This window comes from Bemisia tabaci, chromosome 5 (assembly GCF_918797505.1).
Source record: "Bemisia tabaci chromosome 5, PGI_BMITA_v3".
Lineage (NCBI taxonomy): Eukaryota > Metazoa > Arthropoda > Insecta > Hemiptera > Aleyrodidae > Bemisia > Bemisia tabaci.
The window spans coordinates 50048053-50067906 of NC_092797.1; the positions used below are offsets into that span (position 1 = coordinate 50048053).

Genomic DNA, 19854 nt, shown 5'->3' on the forward strand with positions numbered 1-19854 from the left:
TTAGGTGTAGTATCAAAATTTTTATTTGCTTCAATTAATTTTGATTACAAAAAGAAAAAAAGATGGATTAAAAGACTAAAATCCAGGAGGAACAGGACATTACTTCAGGATAACAAGACCATTAGTACATATGAATGGTGGTTTCTACTAGTGTTGGTACAATCCGATGAGTTAAAAAGTTTGTCTACAGCACATTCAAATGCATCGCTTTATTGATAATTTTTACTTTAACTTCTGCAAGGGCATTCAATAACATTGATCATTCACAGCACATAAAATCTAAGTAGACCTGAAACAGGAAAATCTTGAGGGGGAGGGGGGGATGTTAATGCAAAAAAAAAACAAGTAGTTTTTGAATGCACTCTCATCTAAAAAACACCTTCAGCTGCTCATGGTTTGTTTAAGTATATTCGGCTGAGATTACCACCGTCACTGATGAAATTTTTTCCATTCTGTTATTTTTCTTCTCCTGATGACTAAATTTAAAATATTTACAAAAATCATGCAAGTAGACGGCCTCTATAAAAAGAGTGAGATATCGATGGACTGAGTTAATATTTAAGACGATAGCCCCACTGGTCTATCGATTTAAATTGCAGAAGTCATACAAGTCATTCTTTTTCTCAATCATAAAAAAGATGTATTGATTATCAGATTTTTTTGATCAGTTCCTTCATGATAGTAACTCTTGAGATACATTTATCAAATTCAGTGTTAGGAGGAGGGGGGGAAAAACACCAACTGATGGGGACTTAGTGAATAAGTAAATCAGGAATCTCTTGTCTGTGGTTCGGTACAAAACATGAAAAAATATTGTCTAAGTTTTCCTAAATTAAAGATAATCCAATAATATTTGCTTTGCAGGACAAAATACATTATATTAGGTATCAGGGGAAAAAAATTTCACCAATTCGCTTTTAGCTTTTGAGATCTCAAGTAATCTCATCAATTTATAAGGAAATTGATGAAATAAGAAGAAGAAAAACAAAACAGCTCATAAAAGTTAGGTATAAATGTAAGACTGACTGACGTACCCGCAAGAAAGTTTCAGGGGTGTGCTTCAAAGAAATCTTTAAGGTGCAGAATGACTTCTGAGTGAAAAAAGTTTAAAATTACACAACTACTTACACCGAGGCCACAATATGCTACATTGACCAGATTTCATTGAAGTACACCACATGAAGGGGGTGAGAGAGGCTGATATCAAAGTTACTACCTCAATGACAATATGTCATTTTGACGTTTGATAAATCAATATGCACATTTACTCGTGGAATAAATCCAACAAACCAACACACATATTAAACAACCTACATATTTAAGAATTATGTACCATCAATCGTTTCTTAGCTTTAATATTTACAAGGAAAGGGACAAGAAGAGAAGAAGCTGGGACAAAAACGAGGACCAGTAAGACTGGTACAACAAATATGTACAAAAAAGAATTGCAACAGGGTGAGGATAAAAGTAACGGCTCCAAAAATGTAGAGAAGCAGAGAGAGACAAGGATAGGAGCTGAGGGACCTCATTTAATTAACTCCTGACAAAGATGAAGAACTGAATTGAAACCGAACAGAATTAAAGCTTGGAGGAGGGTACAATCTTACACAGCCGCATCAATTAAATTTCAATCGAGAAAAGTATCCGGACTTTTCAAAGTAAAAAATTCCAAAATCACTTGGAGATAAACTAAAAAAGAGTTCTGTTGGTATAAAGAATCTTTTCGCACCATTGTTGTATTTTTGGTTACTGATGAATAAAATGGGACATTCATAAATTCCACAGTTCTTTGGAATCTTTGGTCTTCAAGTTGACGTCAGGATTTAATTAAGTGAAAGCAAGAGCGTCAGAACGGTTGAGAGCTACGCGAAACAAAAGATGACTTAATTACGTATGATACAAAACAATAATCAACAATAATCAACATCACTCAAGTTTGTTCTCACACAAACAGAATCAGTTCTGCGCGAGGCAAAGCGCAACACGGTGAAACACATTTTGGTTCAAACTTCTCGTTCTACAAAATCAGTTCTGGTGGCTTTGTGATTGGCTTACAGTTCATCGTGATCCTCCTGAAAAAGAAAAATTAGCATCGTTAGAAATCATCTCATGGGAATTGGCATTGAGAGGTGCAATTGCAAATATGAAAACGATAGAGTTAATGGCTTTAGGAAGGTATATTCCACTTACAGCTTTGAAATACTTATGCTTGGTCTAATAAATAGTAGGTGGTAAAATACTGTGCCCAAGTTCAAAAATAGAAAATACTTTGAGAAATATGTGATTAAGTAGTCTAAGTAGGTGCTAAAGAGGTGGAACTCATGCGGTCTATGACAATTAATCTCTAACTGATAGACAGATATCAAAGGTGTTAGGATACTACTTGTATTTCGAAGAAAAAATAATAATCTGAAGATTGGTTGATAGGTCATTCGTCCCTGGATAAGAGGAAACAGTTTTTCGAAAACAAGAATCAAGGTCAAATGGATGAGATAACTCACCTCTGCTGGTTCTGCTTTGCCCTCTGTTTCTTCTTCTTCCTCATCTTCGTCTTCTTCTTCATCCTTCTTCGCTTCTTCTTCCTTCTTTTCAGCTTCATCTTGACTATCCTTCATTTTCTTTTCACCTTCCTGTAGAATCAAAATAAAAGGATGTTTAAGATAGAGAGAGAGAAAACACATTTCAAGAAAAGGACTTAGGGACAGAAAGGTACAAAAGAGAGACATGTACACAAGAATTTCTGGTTGTGCTATCTGCAGATTGGTTACAAGAGAAAAAGCCTTCGGAGGCAAGAAAAAATACTCTTTTCAAGTTTGTATGTATAAGCACCATGCTTCACAATCACACTGAGAAAAAAATGTTAATTATTTTCCAGTCTCCACTTAAGGTGGGAACTCATAGAGTGTAAGACAGGTTCTGCTGCGATTGTAAAAAAGAGGAATCCGAAGTCTTAAAACAACTCAACATGGCAGTTTTAGTTGCTAGTCTGAGTCCACATCAAATAAGATTACGCAATTCCACACAGCAACCAAAGATTGTCTTATATCACTTTTACATGTAAAGTAATTGCAAGAGGCATGATGACGGATCTTCTGTCGCTGTATAAAACTGCATGAACTTATTTGGCGTGGACTCTAAAGTTTTTCAATTTATGCTAATTTTGTATTCTTCCTCTCAACTGATTGGATTTTCTCGAAAAATATAGTGATATCTGATAACTTCATTACTGATATAAAATGAGAACATTTTTATTGAACCCAAAGAGGTTGGTAACTCATGTGACCTTCAAAGTATGAGGATCCATTTCCACCTTCACAGGAAAATATTGAAAAAAGGGAGAAAAAATTCAAAATACTTAGGTTGCCATGAACAGGGTGTCTACTAATACAGGCTGGCCCAAAATCAGTACTTTTTCAGTACCTTCAAATGACGAAATTCGAAAAATTTCAAAAATTTGAATTTCCCGCTCAAATTGCGACAAAAATGAAAAAAATTCAGGACTTTCTTGTGAGATTTCCGCACTTTTTCAGTACTTCCGGACCGCCCTTGAAAAATCAGTACTATTTCCGCACTTTCCTGAAATTCCTGACTTGTAGACACCCTGATAAAGCAAGAAGGAAAACATGATTGGTAATTTTAACAGTACCTGAATGGCCTTATAGACTGATGCGACTTCCTTGGCTTTCTCAATATCATCTGTGATGAGAACATTATCAAAAATAGTTCCAGATTTAACCTGCCACAGATCGAAACCAATGGCACACAGTTCCTTCCTCAAGTAGAGTTCCGGGTCTGGCTGGTAGTCAGGGTTGTCGATTTCTGGATGTTCCCATGGACCCTAAAACAGGATAATTAATCATGAGATAGAAATATTGTAAACTTTTCATAAACATAAAGACTTGAGGCGTAAAACTTGAGTTGAAAAAAGGGTTTTGGCATGATACTTGTCATGCATTTCGCAGGTATGATTAGGATGAGAAGATGGCGACAAATTTAAAAACCGAATAAGATAATACTGCATCAATATCACCTTGATACAATAAAGTGTGTCTTGATTATGCACAAAACAGCAGTCCTAGTCACCATGGAAAAATTCTGAAAGGTTTTAAGTGACTTAATGGACACAGTAGAAAACACATAGAGGGAGAGGAGTTATTCTAGGAAATGGAAAAAAAAAACAGGAAAGTTTCATTTTGATGACAATAATCTTTAAGGTCTTGCGATAGTGTGCAATATCAATTTTTTAGTAGAGTCCACTGAGACTAAGTGGGGATGGCTTATATGTATGATGAAAATTTCTATTTGCCTGAGGCACCACTAGGTGCTGTAAAATTTTGGTGTGTGAAATTTGAAACATGTTTTCGGCAGACACAAGGAATTTTTACAAAATCATGAGCAGCATTTTCAACTTTGCTGTTGGGCTTACAGAAGAAACATAAGTAACAATTTTTCTATGCTACGTTCCAACTGTTACCTTAAACAAAATGCGTCTAAATCTACATGAGACTTTTAAAAGAGGAGTGGTGTGCTGAGGGTTAACAAACCTTGTATTTGGGGTTGTCGATCTGTTTCGGTTTCCATTCTCCTTTGTATTCAGGGTTATCGATCTGAGGGGGTTCCCATTCTCCGTCCATCTCATCGTCCCAATCTTCTGGTTTGGTGGCATCTGGGTCTGGGATGTGTTCAGGCTTGTCCCAATCTTCTGGTTTCGTGTCTTCTGGGTCATCGATGGTGGGGTTGTCTTCCCAGTCTTCAGGCTTCTTGGCAGCAGGGTCCTTGATTTTCTTGGGGGGAAGGAAGTCCCAGTCCTTCTCTAACTCTCCAGATTCAACTTTCTCATTATCGATGAGAACCTAATAAAAATAAATTAGCAAATTATTAGTGAGGGAGAAAAAAATCAAAATAATGAAAATTTTGTTCCTAACATTTGATTGACGGGAGAGACATAGGCAGCTCCTGGAACCGTTAATCTGTGACAAATTTACTTCAGGGTGGCATGTAAAAGGTAAATAAATCTGTAGATATTGGGCAGATAGCAAGAGACATCCACTGGTTATTGGTCCATTTGAACAAATGAAAAGTGATCACACATAGAGGTGATCAATATTTTTTGCAGTGAACTGTCAGCACGTACGATGGACATGTGATACATCCTTTCAATTTATACTCCTTAGAGCAGATTGCTTTAAAAAAAATTTCACTTTTTAATTTTCCGGGATCTTTGAAAATTCTGTGATAGTTATTTCATTGAAATTCAGCGGATTTTCTATCTGCCACAGAGCAACGGTAACTTCTAGGCCAAAAGACATGTAGGTTTTACTTCGGAATAGGAGCGTTGTAAAAAGGGATTTTGAACAAGGGAAATCTTCTATGAAACCATGAGGTCTAGTTAAAAACGAAGGCTAAGTTTAATGATAGTTACCTCGTAAGTGTTGTCGGGCTTAACAATAAGAGTGTAGAAGTGAGTGTGAACATCGTCTTTACACCTAATGTCTTTGTTGATAAGTAGATTTTTGCCTTTGTAACTAAAGATAACATGGACTTTTTTCGTTCCTGGGCCACAAATGTCAGGACCTAATTGAACATAAGAGGAAAAATTAGATTAATTACCTTAAATGAGAGAAAGTTGAAAGAAGAGTGGAATTATCAAATCAATATTATCAATATTCGATGTCCTTTCGTGAAAAAAATTGACCTTTTTAATTTAATGAGCGCATAAATTACAGGACAAGAAAGTACGAAACAGGCAGAGTTAATTCCTTGAGCAACTTCTAAATTTTAACTGAATTCGCATGATTAATTTTTGACAGTTTTCTCTGCTTCCTTTAGGGAAATGTTTTGCTTTGTATCGACACTCTAACTCTGGGAACTTAATGTGAAAGATACTTTCATTCTGCAGTGAATGAGATCATTAATCTCTGAACCAAGCCTAGGGCTAAAACAATTACTAGAAAAATAATTGTAAGAGGCTGAGTAAATCTTCCCAGATAAGTTTTAAATTTTCCCTAAATAGTGGTTTTTTTTTCTTCTTTTTTTTTGCAACACTGGATTAAATTCTTCAAGTTTGGATGGACCATGAACATATGTTCGAAATGATTGAACTAGTGGAGCAAGAAAAATTAGTTTGATAATTGAGATGATTGATTGTTTGACTAATACATGACAGAAGTAGAAGTCTTTATCTTGATTAAATTATTTAATGGTTTTGAGTCCAGTGCTGAAGGAATAGGTTCCACTTTGTGACAATCAGCAACAAATTAAAATGGTATTAGGGAATGCCAGAGGGCAGTGGAGATAAAAATTTAACAGTCGTTATGGAAATGATATCAACCGACAGAAAAAGTATTACTTGTACTTGATAAGCTAAAAAGCTTTAGAGACATTCATTATAGATATTGGCGAAAGACATATAAGGAAGTTAGTTAAACAAAAAAATTTCTTTTGTCATAAACTAAATAGCTTCCATTTTTCTCCACTTGAACTACTATAGTCTGTTCAGCATTGATAATTACCCTGTCAGAGAGAAACATATTTAAAATACATACCAAACATGATTTCGTACGGAGTCTCTCCATGCATATCCTTCTGGTCTAAATTACAGTCGAAAACTTTGACATAACCACCGCCACAGTCAATGTTTTGTTCATGTTTGACTGAGAACTGGATGACAAGGGGCTTGTCTTTGTTGCTGAACGGCGGGAATTTTTTGGAGATAGCGTAGAATCGGGCATCCTGGGATGTTTGGATACCTAAAAAGTTGGAGAAAGAAGAATTAGATGAGCTGTGTAAGTGAATATTGTATGACGGCATATGTGAAAAAAATGACATTTTACGCATCTTTGATTATGATTGGAACACTAAAAAAAAGAAAGTGCTGGCAAATGAAATGAAAAAATGTAAGTTGCAGAAGAAAAGAAATCATTTTTTCAAGAAATTGGTCTTAGAACTTACTTGACTGATGTTTTTGGAGTGCAAAATTAATGGAATCATGTTCACTTTAGCAGATACCTACTGTTAAATTTTACTACATTTTTTCATTGAAAATTTTTGTTTTGGAATTTGCAACAATTTGAATTCTGCTCTGAAATTCTTCTCTAAGAGGAAAAATTCCTAATTTGTGCTTTTTTTTAAAGATCAAGGATGCCATTACATGACAATGTCAAAACTGCAGAAATTCATACATCGGTTTACTGTTTTGCAGACTTCCTTTCATACCTACTTTATTCTCTATGTAGAAAACTAGATACTGAACATCTTTTTTGAAAACTCAAAAAATACATTACCTTTGTCTTCAGGATCATGATAGAATTTTCCTGGAGTTAGGACGAATTTTCCAAATTCTTTTCCACTGTGTTCAGAGTAGAGCCACTCAGACTCCCAATTATCTGAAAAAAGAACAGAATGAGATTATTACATGATTAAAAGAAAAAGAGTGCTAAGTACAAACAATTTAGATGCACTTTTTCTGAGGAAAAGGAGGTCTAAAATTTGAAGAATAGTTTGCTGAAAGTAGTAGAGTTTGATTATGGATTCGTAACACTGAAAAAATATACTATTAGTGTTCTTCGCATTTCCTAACAAAAATTGACAGTTACTAGAAAATTTTAATGTATAGACGTAGAGATTTTCATCGGCGGGATGATCAAAATAGGTACTGATCGAGTCGAGTGAAAAGGATTGCGATAAGACTTGCTTTGGTTTATCAGTGTGGACTGCTTTGAAAAAAACTTAAAAGGAATTTTTGAAATGGAACCTGGTAAGCACTGTAGTTCAGAAAGATAGGTTACAGGTCATAATCTTCGGAGAAAATATTCGAATGTCACTTCATAAACTAAACTTCAAATTTTTTTCCTTTTGTAATCAATTTGACACATAAGTGCCTCTCATTAGTTTGAACTAAGAGAGGAGTTGAGTATTTTGCTGGTGAAATTCACTACAGCTCGGCAGCTAGCTACAAAGGTCCTAAGTTAGTCAAAAGAACATTGCAGTCCAAGGGACCTAGCATTTATAATAAAAGCTGAAATAGACTTAAACAGAGAGACTGGACAGATAGAAGTTGCGTATTGGTATCTGAAGTTGAGCAATTCATTTTTTCAGTTGCGATGATTCTGACTCCCCTCATGTATTGTTTTTCCAGAGGAAAACTAAAATTGACATTTCGGCCTGACATTTGCGGTGAAGTTTTTTCAATCCTTTGGTAATATTCACAGAAAATCTCAGTCAGATATTTTGGCTCGATTTCATAAAAATACGACGTAGACGGCAATTTTAGAACTTTGCAATTACTTTGTGCAGACTTCATTCAGCCATCAATAAATACCAAAACGTTCTTAGGAACGCATTTGGATGATTAAAAAATCAGACACAGCTGGTGGCTTCTACGATACTTACTATAGTATAGATGACCATCAGAACATTAGAGGTCTTGCGTCTACAATAACATGTAAAGCACTTAAATGAAACACGTTATTTCAAAAAAGGTCTTGAGCTGTAGAAAGGCTGATGTATGTATTTTTAACTAAAACTAGTACTGATTCTTAAGTTGCTTGAGTTCGCTTTTTCTGGAAAAGCTTCGGTTTGGGTTGGCAAAAAAGGTAGATATTGACATTTGATCATGGAGAGCGGAGGTGTTACGTAAATACGGAGGCGTAAATACATTCAGGGCGAGCCTACAGAGCTTGCAGAATAAGATTTAGGCCAGCAGTGAGTAGGAAGAGAGGAAATTGAATGCATGGAGAAATCTACTGAAAACCTAGGGGGTTTGACTTGGTCCGAAAGGACTTCCTTAATAGTGGGAATTCTGATTAAATCAAGTAAACTCGACTATGGTGATGGTTTAAAAAGCTGGTGCAGCTCATGTACAGTGAATTCCGAATGGAAAACACTGTAACAAAACGTATTATCGTCTAGAAAATTGATTAACGTGGCAAGACAAAGGTTCGAGCTACGTTCATGCAAATGGGCGAACTTACCGTCTATGAACTGTTCATGTAAAAATACATCGGTTAGAACACCGGAGACTAAATATAAAACTAGTAAACTGATTGACCAATACATATTGGTAATACTTTAATATTGAACTTCACTGAAATAATCGACGGAGAATAAGAACTTCCACCGCAAAATCAAAAGCGACTTTGACAAAATTATTACTTGACCGGTGTGATTTTAGAGAGTTTACAACACAACGCCAGCCACCTCGACAACTGGAATGTCGTGATTGGCTGAAAGTATGAGCCAATCAAAAGTGCCCACGCTGCGGAAGATTGCTGCGAAGTGAAGATAGGTGGGCACGTCATTCAAATTCTTACCGCGAAATTATTGCTTATCAAAATGAATGTTTTTCTTATCAGTAAACTGACGATGAGCAGCACTTAACGGACGACTCCTTAATCTAGTGTAATTAATAATGACTCGTAATATTGCTAAGAAATGAAATCTTCTCCTTATTTAAGTTTAGTCGTGTAAATGGTGAAATCAGGCGTGTTTCGCAATGAAATTTGGTGTCATGCGTTGCGACGTTTTCCGTGAGAAAAATTCTGCGGCTTTTCCTGTCTCCTATTCATGTTGAAGAAAAATCATAAAATTCGATAGATTCATTTTTAAAGTCAAAGGATGATATTCGCATAGTTTGTGCAAATGGGTATTTGATGAATGGAGCTTTCGCGAATTTCATGAAATAATTTTAAACAAATTCCCCGCGAAGCTCCTAAAATAAAAAAAATTATAAACTGCTCTCGTCTCCCCTCACCGCGGTGGACATGTTGCGAAAAAAAACTATTATATTGATGAAATTTTGATGATTCGGAATAGATTAAATCTTGAAAGAATTTAAAGTACGTCTGCAGTCTTAGACGAGGCCCTCCGATGTCACCATTGTTGCCTACCCTACTAGTTGAAGGCGGACCCTAATTTGATGCTTATTGGAACCACGCTCTGTATTAGCGGGTAGTGCTTCATTTTAATGGTTAGGCAAAGACAAATCCCGGCTGTCAAATGAGTCACATCACTGAAAATCTATCTATGAACATCACAATTTATTGGCACACTCTTATACCTTACGTTAAGAGAGAGTAGAATACAGGTAAGAGGTTTTAGCCCAATTAGGCTGGAAAATCAGAATTTAAGATTCCAGCTGAAAAGAATGTCCTAGAATATTTTACATTTTTTTGCCTTATTTTTTTTTAAATGACGTTTTTCCTATTCTAAATTTAAAAACGTCCTGATATATCGGTTTGGTCTGACTTTTTTGTTGGCTCCGTAGTTTGCCGTAGTTAGGGATGTAGAGGACCTGTCTTCCCTATGAAAAAGAAAAAAAATAAAAAAAATAATAATATATAAAAAATTAATGCATAAATGACTAACTGTAAAAAAAAACTACTTAAATAAAAAAAATCATACAATGCTCGCCCGATGGATTGTAGAGTTCATTCTGTCTCCCACCAAAAACCCTATGCTCGCTCTTTTCAGTGTGATCTGTGATCCGCGCGCGCGCGCACAATGAGAATGCGACTTTAATGAAATATTGAAAAAGAAATTTCACCATGATTTTCAACGAAATTTTTGAAACTTGCAATTAGATGCAGGAAGTTGTAAGACGCCGAGGAATAGTAAAAAACAGTTTGCATATTAAAATAAGATGATCATAAGTCAAATTTAAAAATTCCACGTCGATCAGTCGATTATTTTTCGCCGGAAGTATATACTCAGCCTCTGATCGTCTGATGAAATTTTATGTAACACTGTCAGAGAGGGGGAAAAAAATTTACTCCATGAAATTGCATTTTGCATCTCATAGCCACCCTCGGGGTAATCCCTTCCTGAGTAGCACTAGTTGCAATAAATTGTAGTCACGTGGTTAAAAAATTATTGTTATTGTATCGGAGTGTTGTGTATGTTGCCTTTCTCCTGATTGAAGGGGCTCTTCTAATTGAAATTGATTGCAAATAAATGAAAAAAAGATGCGATTTTTTTGCATAGCAAATTGCTTTCCTTCGATCTCAATCGATCATTTTCCGTAGGCTTAAATGGCAGAGCAATCGATATATTGCAAAGCACGTCACGCCACCGGTTCGATTATGAAGAATCCGGAGGTGAGGAAAAGGACACTTCATCACAGCTGAAAAATCCGATTTGATCATTTCTCGCGACCAGAATTACGTCAAGTGAACTGCGACCAATTCAACGAGGTTTCAAATTATCATGCGGCTGAAATTCTCCATCTGAACCTCATCAATTCAATCTGCGGAACGCGGTGCTTGAAATTCATTGATCGCTCTTCGAGCGATTCATATCGATAAAACCTTGCAGTCCTGTCTATCGATATGGATGATGACCGGAGAGGATTCAGCGATTGATCGTGAATTTTATGTGCAGAACGATGATACGAACATTCAGTTGCTCATTTTTACAGCTAAGTACTGCAATACAAAATTTACGACCAAATGGTGTTATTCGTCGTTCAGATGTTCTCAACCTCTGGGAACGAAGGAAAATCGTGTTTTTCGTACGATTTTTTGCGATTATCTTCTTGCAAGTCTTGCTCTATGCAGCCATGCTAAGGAAGAACACCGTATGAAAATTCGAGAGTTGCCAAATTTCCTTCGATAAAATGTTTATATTCAAGGAAAATTATAGATATTTGTTCTTGAAATTTTCAGACGTTTCAGATCAAAATTTCAAACAAAATTATCTGAGAAATCGGTAGATAAATATTCAAACTTTCTCCTGAAAATTATTAATTTGCTAGGGGAAATTTGGCAACGCTTGAAGGCTCATACGGCGTTTTTCCTTAGCACGGCAGTATGGTACTTATTAAGGTTCAACTTTTTTTTTAAAAAAAAATGAGATAATGAAGGATACCAGACTATGAAGAATGTCTTTTTGCCGACTCGGTGCTTTTTCAAAACTCGAGGCAACGCTGGAATAAAGTTAGTACGCCGTAACTTAATTACGCAGTGAAACAAGCATCAAAGCGCCCTCAATTAGTGCCGAATGCGACGGACAAGACGAGCACTCATTTGCACGTATTTCTATCAAACGGAACTATGTGTATTATGACGTGAGCCCTGTTATGCATATATACTTATGGGTCTCAGGGCTCATGTCTTAATGCACATAGTTCCGTTTGGCAGAATTACGTCCATTTAAACTCCTGGAAGTAACTATTCGGGCTCCATGGATGTCTGCGTTGCATACGCACCGATGTGAAAGCGTTTTGACTGTCCAGGCGCTCACCACTTCACTTGTGCGCCAACGCAACGGCGCACTTTACTGCAAGGATCCAAAATGTCAAAGTTCTTTCAGTTCATTGTAGAGCAACAATTCATGCCTGAAAGATGTCTTTGAAGCGTCAATGAAGAATTAAAGACACTCTGTCATTTCAGATCATCGCAGTAAAGCTCGCCGCACATTGAAACGAGTCTTTCAGATAGGTTGGATATGAAGTTTTCGACCAAAATTTTAAATTTCGATGTTAATCTCTCCGCATTATAGATTATATGGGGTGCCTTTTGAGGAAATTTCACGAGAAAATCAGCGGAACTACCTCTGAAACCTCTACGTTCCGTGTCAACATTAATATGAGCTTTTACTGTTCACACATTTTGTCCGACTCCTCTCAATGACTAACTCCACTGAGCGCCGCTGGTGAGGCGGTTAGTGTCTGAAGTCAAAACGCCTGCACTCCCGTGGATATGCAACACGGACATCCATGGAGCCCGAATAGTTGCTTCCAGACGCTGTAATGAAATTCGTTTAGTATCCGTCGCATGCGACACAAACTGAAGCTTTGCTTTGTTTCTCTTACACTTTAGCTTAATTCAAGCGTTGCCTATTGTGCCCATGAAGTAAACCATCACTGATTTTTAACGCTACATTGTCAACTTTCAGAGAAATGCATTATTTAAATGTGCTCCTACGTTGCCGGTCCTCGAAATCGCAAAAAAATGAAAAAAAATCTAAGCAAGAAATGTAGAGTTTCCTTTCATCTACTTCATTGAGTATAGCATTGAGCACTGAGCATTGAACATTGAGCATTGAACATTGAGCATTGAGCATTTAGCATTGAGTATAGTTTGTTTGGATTTTTTTTCTATTTTTTTTTCATCCATAGGGAAAACTAATTTTGACGTCCAAGGCGATCTTACTGCGATTTTTTGGCGATACATTAGCAAGGATCATAAACACCTGAGCGATCATCCTCAATCTTGTCGCAATTTTATCTCCATAAAATCGCGTATGATCAAATCGAAGTTTTATGCAATATATCACGATTTTCGTTCTATAATATTGCGATAAATCGCCGTCGATAAAATCGCAATTTTATTGCAAATATATGAGATGACATCGCTATCATCGCAATTTTTCCAACGATAAATCCACGTTGATAGAGTCGCGATACATTCCTCGATCAAATCGCAACATACCGCATGATCACTGGTATACTTCGGAATTAGGAAAAATATCCCAGAAGTTTCATTCCTGCGACTCGAGCTTTGGACATGTCACATGGAAACGTCCTGTGGAGACGAGGCCTTGAGTTTTCAGTCGACTCGTTTCGAAAATTATCGTCTCGGTCTCGGACGCGTTTCGACGGGGGAGGTGGCATGGCATGGCAGGGCGCTGCAGTTTTTTCAAGCCTCCTCTTCCTCCTTGATCGCACTTCTAAATTTAGGTCTGTCTCTGTGGCTGGAGCCGCACGCTTCTGTCACTTTTAGAAGTCATGCATCATTACTCAATGCCTTATTTACCGCTGTCGCCTAATACCCACCTAGCGGCTAATCGAGCATGCGTGTGTGTTTTAACAGCTGTTCCGGCTCCATTGGCACGTTTGTCGTCTGCTATCAAAAGAGTTAATATTTACGAGCATCTTGCCGCAAACCGCGAGTTCATCGATTGAGACTTCCCAGCTCTGGCGAACGCTCTGGCATTAAAGTTAATGGCCGGGACATTTCGCGCAATGAACGACATTGACGGCTGCGGTAACTCTTGCAAATTGACAACACTGGTTTCTCTCCATTTGAATTTATGTAAAACAATCGATTCTTGGTGAGGTAGCATGCCTCATCTGAAATCGATATTTTTTATGGATGGGAGATTTTGCACACTGAGCGAAATTGACTGCAGTGGCGATTCTTGCAAAATATCAACACTGGTTTTTCTCCATTTGAATATATGTAAAACAATCGATTCTTGGGGAGGTAGTTTGCGCCTCCCCTAATATCGATATTTTTAATGGATTCAAATGAAGGAAAAACAGTGTTGCCAGCTTGCAAAGTCGCCATTGTTTACAGCAAAACTACAAAAACACGTATCTCGTTTGCGGTGTTTCAAAATCTCCGCTCATCCTCCTTTTCCCTTTTTTTTTGTCAAAAGAGACCGAACCATTACTCTTGCTTGACATTTTCGCAGAGTATTTTTCGTACAGAGAAGAAAAATCAATGCATTTTTAAAAGATGACGTTGAGTATTTTCCGCGTGAATATTAAACTGAGAGGCTTGAAGGTCATGACGCATAAGTGCAGTTTTTGAAAAAATGGAGATAATAGTGATTTAAACCTTAAATAGTCTTAAAATATATTCTGTCCTGTGAGAACTTTACCGGTAAAACGCAATTTTTATAAGCATTAAAATGTGAGTCTGGACTTTCTTTCCGTCATAAAAGCCCCATGTACTTCAAACGAGCATTTCTCTCAAAAGCATAAATTGCACTTATGAGCCTTGTCATCCAAGTCCTTCAATTGGACGTATTTCTGTCAAACGGAACTATGTGCATCAAGACAGAGCCCTGAGATCCATAAGAATATATGCGTAACAGGGCTCACGTCATAATGCGCATAGTCCGTTCGACAGAAATGCATCCAATTATGACAGGAAATCGACAGAATTGCACAGGAAAGGTCGCGTTTTCGTAGCTCCATCATCAACATACAGCCGTGCAAAATTTATACTGGCGGCTCATTTTTAGGAATATGAATTAGGCGTATTTAAATAAAACAGGATCCATCTTCTTTCTAACATGGACCGTATCACGCACGCATTGGTATAGTTGACAGGGCCCTGATCTTCGAGGAGAAAGTTCCTTCTGAATTAAACGTCCATCTTAATCACACGACCACATCAGTGGCGTGGCATGTTTTGCGATACATCGATTGATCTGCCATTTAAACCTATGAAAAAAGATCGATTATCAGGGTGTTCGCAACGAACGCCTCAATAATCGATTCTTCACCATATCTTCAAATGGGGAAATATCGATAATCGATCATTCACGTCTCGCACGTCTCGCCACTGCACCACATAGAAATGAGCAAACACATTGGTGCGCTCCAATATGGATCAAGCGTGTGCTGGAAGCGGCTGAATCTTCGTTCGACCTTGGGCTTGATTTATTACTTTCGCTTTTCCCCGGAAAATCTGTTTTAACTCGGGATAACACGAGGAAAAAACCGCTATCGTGGGAAAAAAAAGTAGAGGATCCTTGACATATTTGCTTCGGTTCAATTTTTAAATTTGTGAAGCTCTGAAATTCGAATGTAAAAGCTGTTTCTTTCCGAGGCTACTTTCCACTCTAAAATCGAATGGTTTTTCTGCACAGTTGGCGAAAGTTCAGGAAATCAGAGTTTTTGGTTCTTTATTGGTTCTTTATATTAGAGGAGAAGATATAAAAATTAAAAAAAGTCACACCGAAAGAACAGGCGACACTTAAGCGCTTGAAAGAACTCGTTTGGTGCAGTTAAACCAGCAAATAATTTATTTACTTCCACTCAAGACGACTGAAGATTTCAGAGCATTCTTACCTGGTCTCTATTACTTTTACCTCCTTTACCGAAAATTTGGCTACTTTTTGTTGAAAGCCAAGGGCTTATTCGATGTGTTTTTTTTTTTTTTTTTTTTTTTTTTTTTTTTTTTTTATAAATCTGAGAAAATACTATGCTGTACTATGGCGTCAAGTTCACTTAATTTTCATGCGTATGTTTTCGTAGGTAAAATGTATTCAGGACGTAAAATTTGCGTTCGAGGGTTGCATTTAAATCGAAAAGGCGAAAGGTGCTCTCTGTTCGATCTCTTGATCTACCTTCTTATTCCAGATCAAGAAATGGCTCATTTCAGAGAGCAAAAAGTACACGGAGAAAAAAACTTCGTGCATGGGACTCGAAGTTGAGGTCATATGGATCTCTGAAGTTTTCTGATCACGCATCCGAAAACTTGGGTCGAGATGCCGAAGTTCGGGTCAGACATCGAGGCACTTCGGTATGTACCGAAGTACTTCAGATGTGTGACCCGAACCCTTCGGTACATATCGGAAGTACTTCAAATGTCTGACCCGAACTTCGGCAGCTTGACCTCAAGTTTTTAGATACGTGATCCGAAAACTTCAGAGATCCATATGACCTCAACCTCGGGTCCCACGCACGAAGTTTTTTTCCCCTTGTACGATACCTAAAGAATAGATAATTAATTATTTTCAGTCATTTTTATGCTGGGTCAGAAAGTTGTTCTCGTCAACATTAGCGCATAATGAACCGTTCACTCACCAAGGTAATCTGGACCCCCGCAGATAATCAAATTGGAGAAAAATATCCCCCCTCCCCCCCCCCAAAAAAAAAAAAAACTGTTTGTGCACAACGGTTACGTGCATGTCTACCAATATGATCAGTGGTAAGGCGTGAATAATCAATTTTCGATATTTTTCCCCTTAAAGATATGGTAAGAATCGATCATTATGGTGTTCGTTGCGAACTCCTTGTGTAGGTTTAAACGGTAGTCAATCGATCTATCGCAAAGCACACCACGTCACTGAATCTGATATTGTTATTGTGGAAAATCTGTAGTTATTGTGAAAACTTTTCAAAAACAACCTCATGGACAATACTTGTCCCCAAAAAATTCTCCTTTTATAGTTGATTCTGCGTGTACACTAGTATTGATGTTAGCATGCGTACGTTGCGTTGTCTATTAAACATTAGTGAGCTAACACGCATAGACAATTGCGTGCTCCTGTTTTGAAGGAGTCATACGAGTAGCGTGGTAATTGCTTCTTTTGTAGAGGAAATAATCAAGACTATGCACAGATCAGGCAATCTACTGTATCATCCTTGTCTTACTTTTTTCTCCCTTATTTTCGGTGGCTTATTATTCTTTCCTGCTAAAGGAGACGAAAAGTTAAGCTATCCATTCGCAAAAACAAACAATTCTATTGCGTCATGAGCTTTGATTGAATCGATAAATAGCGTCGTAGACCTATAGCTACTTAGTCCATCTGAAGCTCGCCTTTAATGTTGCTGAATAGGTAACATACCTACTTAGGAGCGTAATATCACTCGAAAAACACTCCTTGATGTCACTCGACGAGAAACTTTGATAGAGCGAACACACCATCCGTAAACCTATTTCACAGAGATCGATCCCTTAAGATTCACCTTCAATTTTGTTGCGTAGGCAACAATCATACCGCGGAGCGCGGATAGCTCAATATTAAAGAAACATACCGTGTGCATATTAAATTGACTTTTCGCGTCTTAATTACCTAAATGGATGTAAATAGCGGAACCATAAGAAAGAAATTGCTGAAATTTCATAGTTCACCGATAAATTTATAATTGAACCTTACGCACGCGATGTCAACGTAAACTCAAGTTAATTACAGAAACGGCATATACACGCATGTAATAGCGCCTACAAGGCTGCATAAATACTTCACGCATTGCGTCAAACACAGTGCGGTCAGCAGCGGTCGACGTGAAACGCATAGCGCCTACAAGACTGGATGAATACTTCACGCATTGCGCCAAACAGTGCGGTCAGCGCGGCGCGGCGGCGGAAGTTAAAATTATTAAACCACATTTATGTTTGTTCTTTCATAATTTTTTCGTTCATTTCTTATGAATAGAAGGCCTTGTCCTCTCAGAGATAGGTTTACGGAACTTGACTTTCGCGCGAAGGTCCGTGAACTTTTGTTAGTAGTGTTGACAGGGCTTTCGCAAAAAATGTGTCCAACACGAGTAAACGCGTCTAATGCACCCTTTCCCCTCCGGCACGTTCACTTGATGGTTTTTATTGATGTTACAAAACGAATGAGAAGGGGGCGGCAAAATACAGGCGGCCCATGAGCGGCAAGCAGGTAAATCCGCGGCCCTGCGTACATAAGCAGGTACTCAGTGAGCTGTGAGACTCATGAGTATTGTACATTCCTCCAAAAAAAGTGGGGACTAAAGTAAAAAATGCGACGACTTTCTTTTGAAGTAATTACATTTATACTTCTTGAAATCGTGTTCCATTTTGCTGTCATCATTTCGGCTAAATTTTTCCTCTCCATTTTGAGAATATTGAAATAGTCATCGAATTTTCCAGCAGTAACGGAAAAAAACAATGTCATCGCCGGTTTTTTTGATAGCTTCAAAAGCCGCGATGGCAATCCACGTGCAAACCACGTGTACTGCATTGTTTACATCCCAGGTGCAGGCACGCTCATACAACCACTACCCCCGACTTTAAAACAGGTTTCTATGGCAACCGCCAGATGTAAACAAAGATGGCTCGCAAGAGAAGGATCTACGATGAAAATAATACCTCAATCGGTTCCGTTTTTCGGAGGGAATCACACGGGTGTATGAGATAAGACTTAATGTGTTTTTTGCGTCGACATCATTTCTTCGATTGGTGGTAAGATCCGTTTTTCCTATTTGTGAGCCTTCAGCCATTAAAGGTCTCAATTATCGGAGATGACACTTCTCGTAAGTGACTTATTGATAAGCGCCTTATTCATACTAAGTGTTTTCAAAGCAGTTCCTCCTCTTGGGGAAACTACGCACCCACATTATAGTACGCTGTGACTAAGAACACCTTTGACGCAGCATCATAAAAAAGGCAGTTTTTTTTATGGAACTCCAGGAAAATGAAATTCAACAGCTGTAGTATGGAAATGAATGTTTACAGGGGATCGTAATGATTTGCCTCTACAAAAAGCACTAATTGTAAAAACATACAAGAGAAAATATATTGCAGCTCTTGTAATTTTAAGCTAGGCCTTTACCTACTTTAGAGTTTGTCAAAGTCAAATAATTATTTCTTTTACACGATATATTACATTTTTTGGCAATGTTGAGTTTCATCTAAGTTTTGAAGCGTGGTACACAAATATGCTTGATGCTAATTTTGCTTTTTGCTTGAAAATTACTCGTGTTACTACGTTTGTCTTGCAGTGTAACATAAGTATTGAGTTCGAGGCAACTATCTCTAAATTCTAATTGAAATAAAAATATACTCATTGCCCTGGTAAAAATTGGCAGTAGAATGTGTGTTCCAAAATACTGTAGACCTAAAGCCGGCTATAAGTTTATGCTAAAACGTGACTAATTACGGATACTAGGACTTAGTTAGTTTTTGGACTACTGCTCTCTTTTTGTGCCGTAGTATCTTGATTTATTTTGCGAGGAAAGCTCCGTACTTTTGAAGGATGCCTGTCATTCTTAATATGTTGGAGCGCCTTCAATTTCGTATGATACTGTGCAATACCTCTGGTGTGAAATAGTTGCTTCAGACGCCGTGGCACGCTGCGGCGCGGCAGGCGGGCAGAGAGCGCGAAACGCGCATTGGCGCCTACAAACCTAACAGGGATACTTCACGCATTGCGCAATGCGTGAAGTATCACTGTTAGGTTTGTAGGCGCCAGTGCGTCGCCGCTCCGCTTAGTGTTAGGCTCTAATATTCAATCTCGCGGAGTCAGCTTTTTTCAACTCATGATTTTGAAATGTTTGCACACTCTGTATGGACTATTCTCATTTTAATTAATGAAAAAGAATATGTTTTAAAGGAAAATATGATGTGTGTTTTGTAAATATTATGGTAGTTC

The 19854-nt window shown here is 37.7% G+C and overlaps 3 protein-coding genes across 3 annotated transcripts in view; 1 reads left to right on the plus strand and 2 right to left on the minus strand.

The window, feature by feature from the left end:
• Positions 1–9193, minus strand: Calr (calreticulin). The gene is made up of 8 exons (XM_019042469.2): positions 8973–9193; positions 7284–7385; positions 6546–6749; positions 5423–5574; positions 4545–4853; positions 3647–3838; positions 2502–2630; positions 1–2072 (listed from the first exon to the last, which is right to left on the minus strand). Exons 1-8 carry the CDS (start codon positions 9055–9057, stop codon positions 2052–2054), a joined length of 1194 nt encoding a protein of 397 aa, XP_018898014.1. The 5' UTR covers positions 9058–9193; the 3' UTR covers positions 1–2051.
• The window catches only part of LOC109031133 (large ribosomal subunit protein mL38), a 21351-nt gene continuing 10469 nt past the window's right edge, over positions 8973–19854 (minus strand). Inside the window, exon 6 of the transcript XR_002008767.2 lies at positions 8973–10300. The gene's annotated coding sequence lies outside the window, so the exon portion shown is untranslated. The remainder of the gene's footprint in view (positions 10301–19854) is intronic.
• The window catches only part of LOC140224679 (uncharacterized), a 6297-nt gene continuing 4406 nt past the window's right edge, over positions 17964–19854 (plus strand). The window contains exon 1 of the mRNA XM_072300875.1: positions 17964–18665. The gene's annotated coding sequence lies outside the window, so the exon portion shown is untranslated. The remainder of the gene's footprint in view (positions 18666–19854) is intronic.

Bases quoted from the DNA above. Each gene is read 5' to 3' on its own strand.
- Calr (XM_019042469.2), bottom strand. From the start codon at position 9,057: ATGTATTGGTCAATCAGTTTACTAGTTTTATATTTAGTCTCCGGTGTT. The intron at 7,386-8,972 runs GTAAGTTCGCCC...TTCTTTTTTCAG, and splicing joins ACATGAACAGTTCATAGACG to ATAATTGGGAGTCTGAGTGG. The intron at 2,631-3,646 runs GTACTGTTAAAA...TTGATTCTACAG, and splicing joins CAGTCTATAAGGCCATTCAG to GAAGGTGAAAAGAAAATGAA.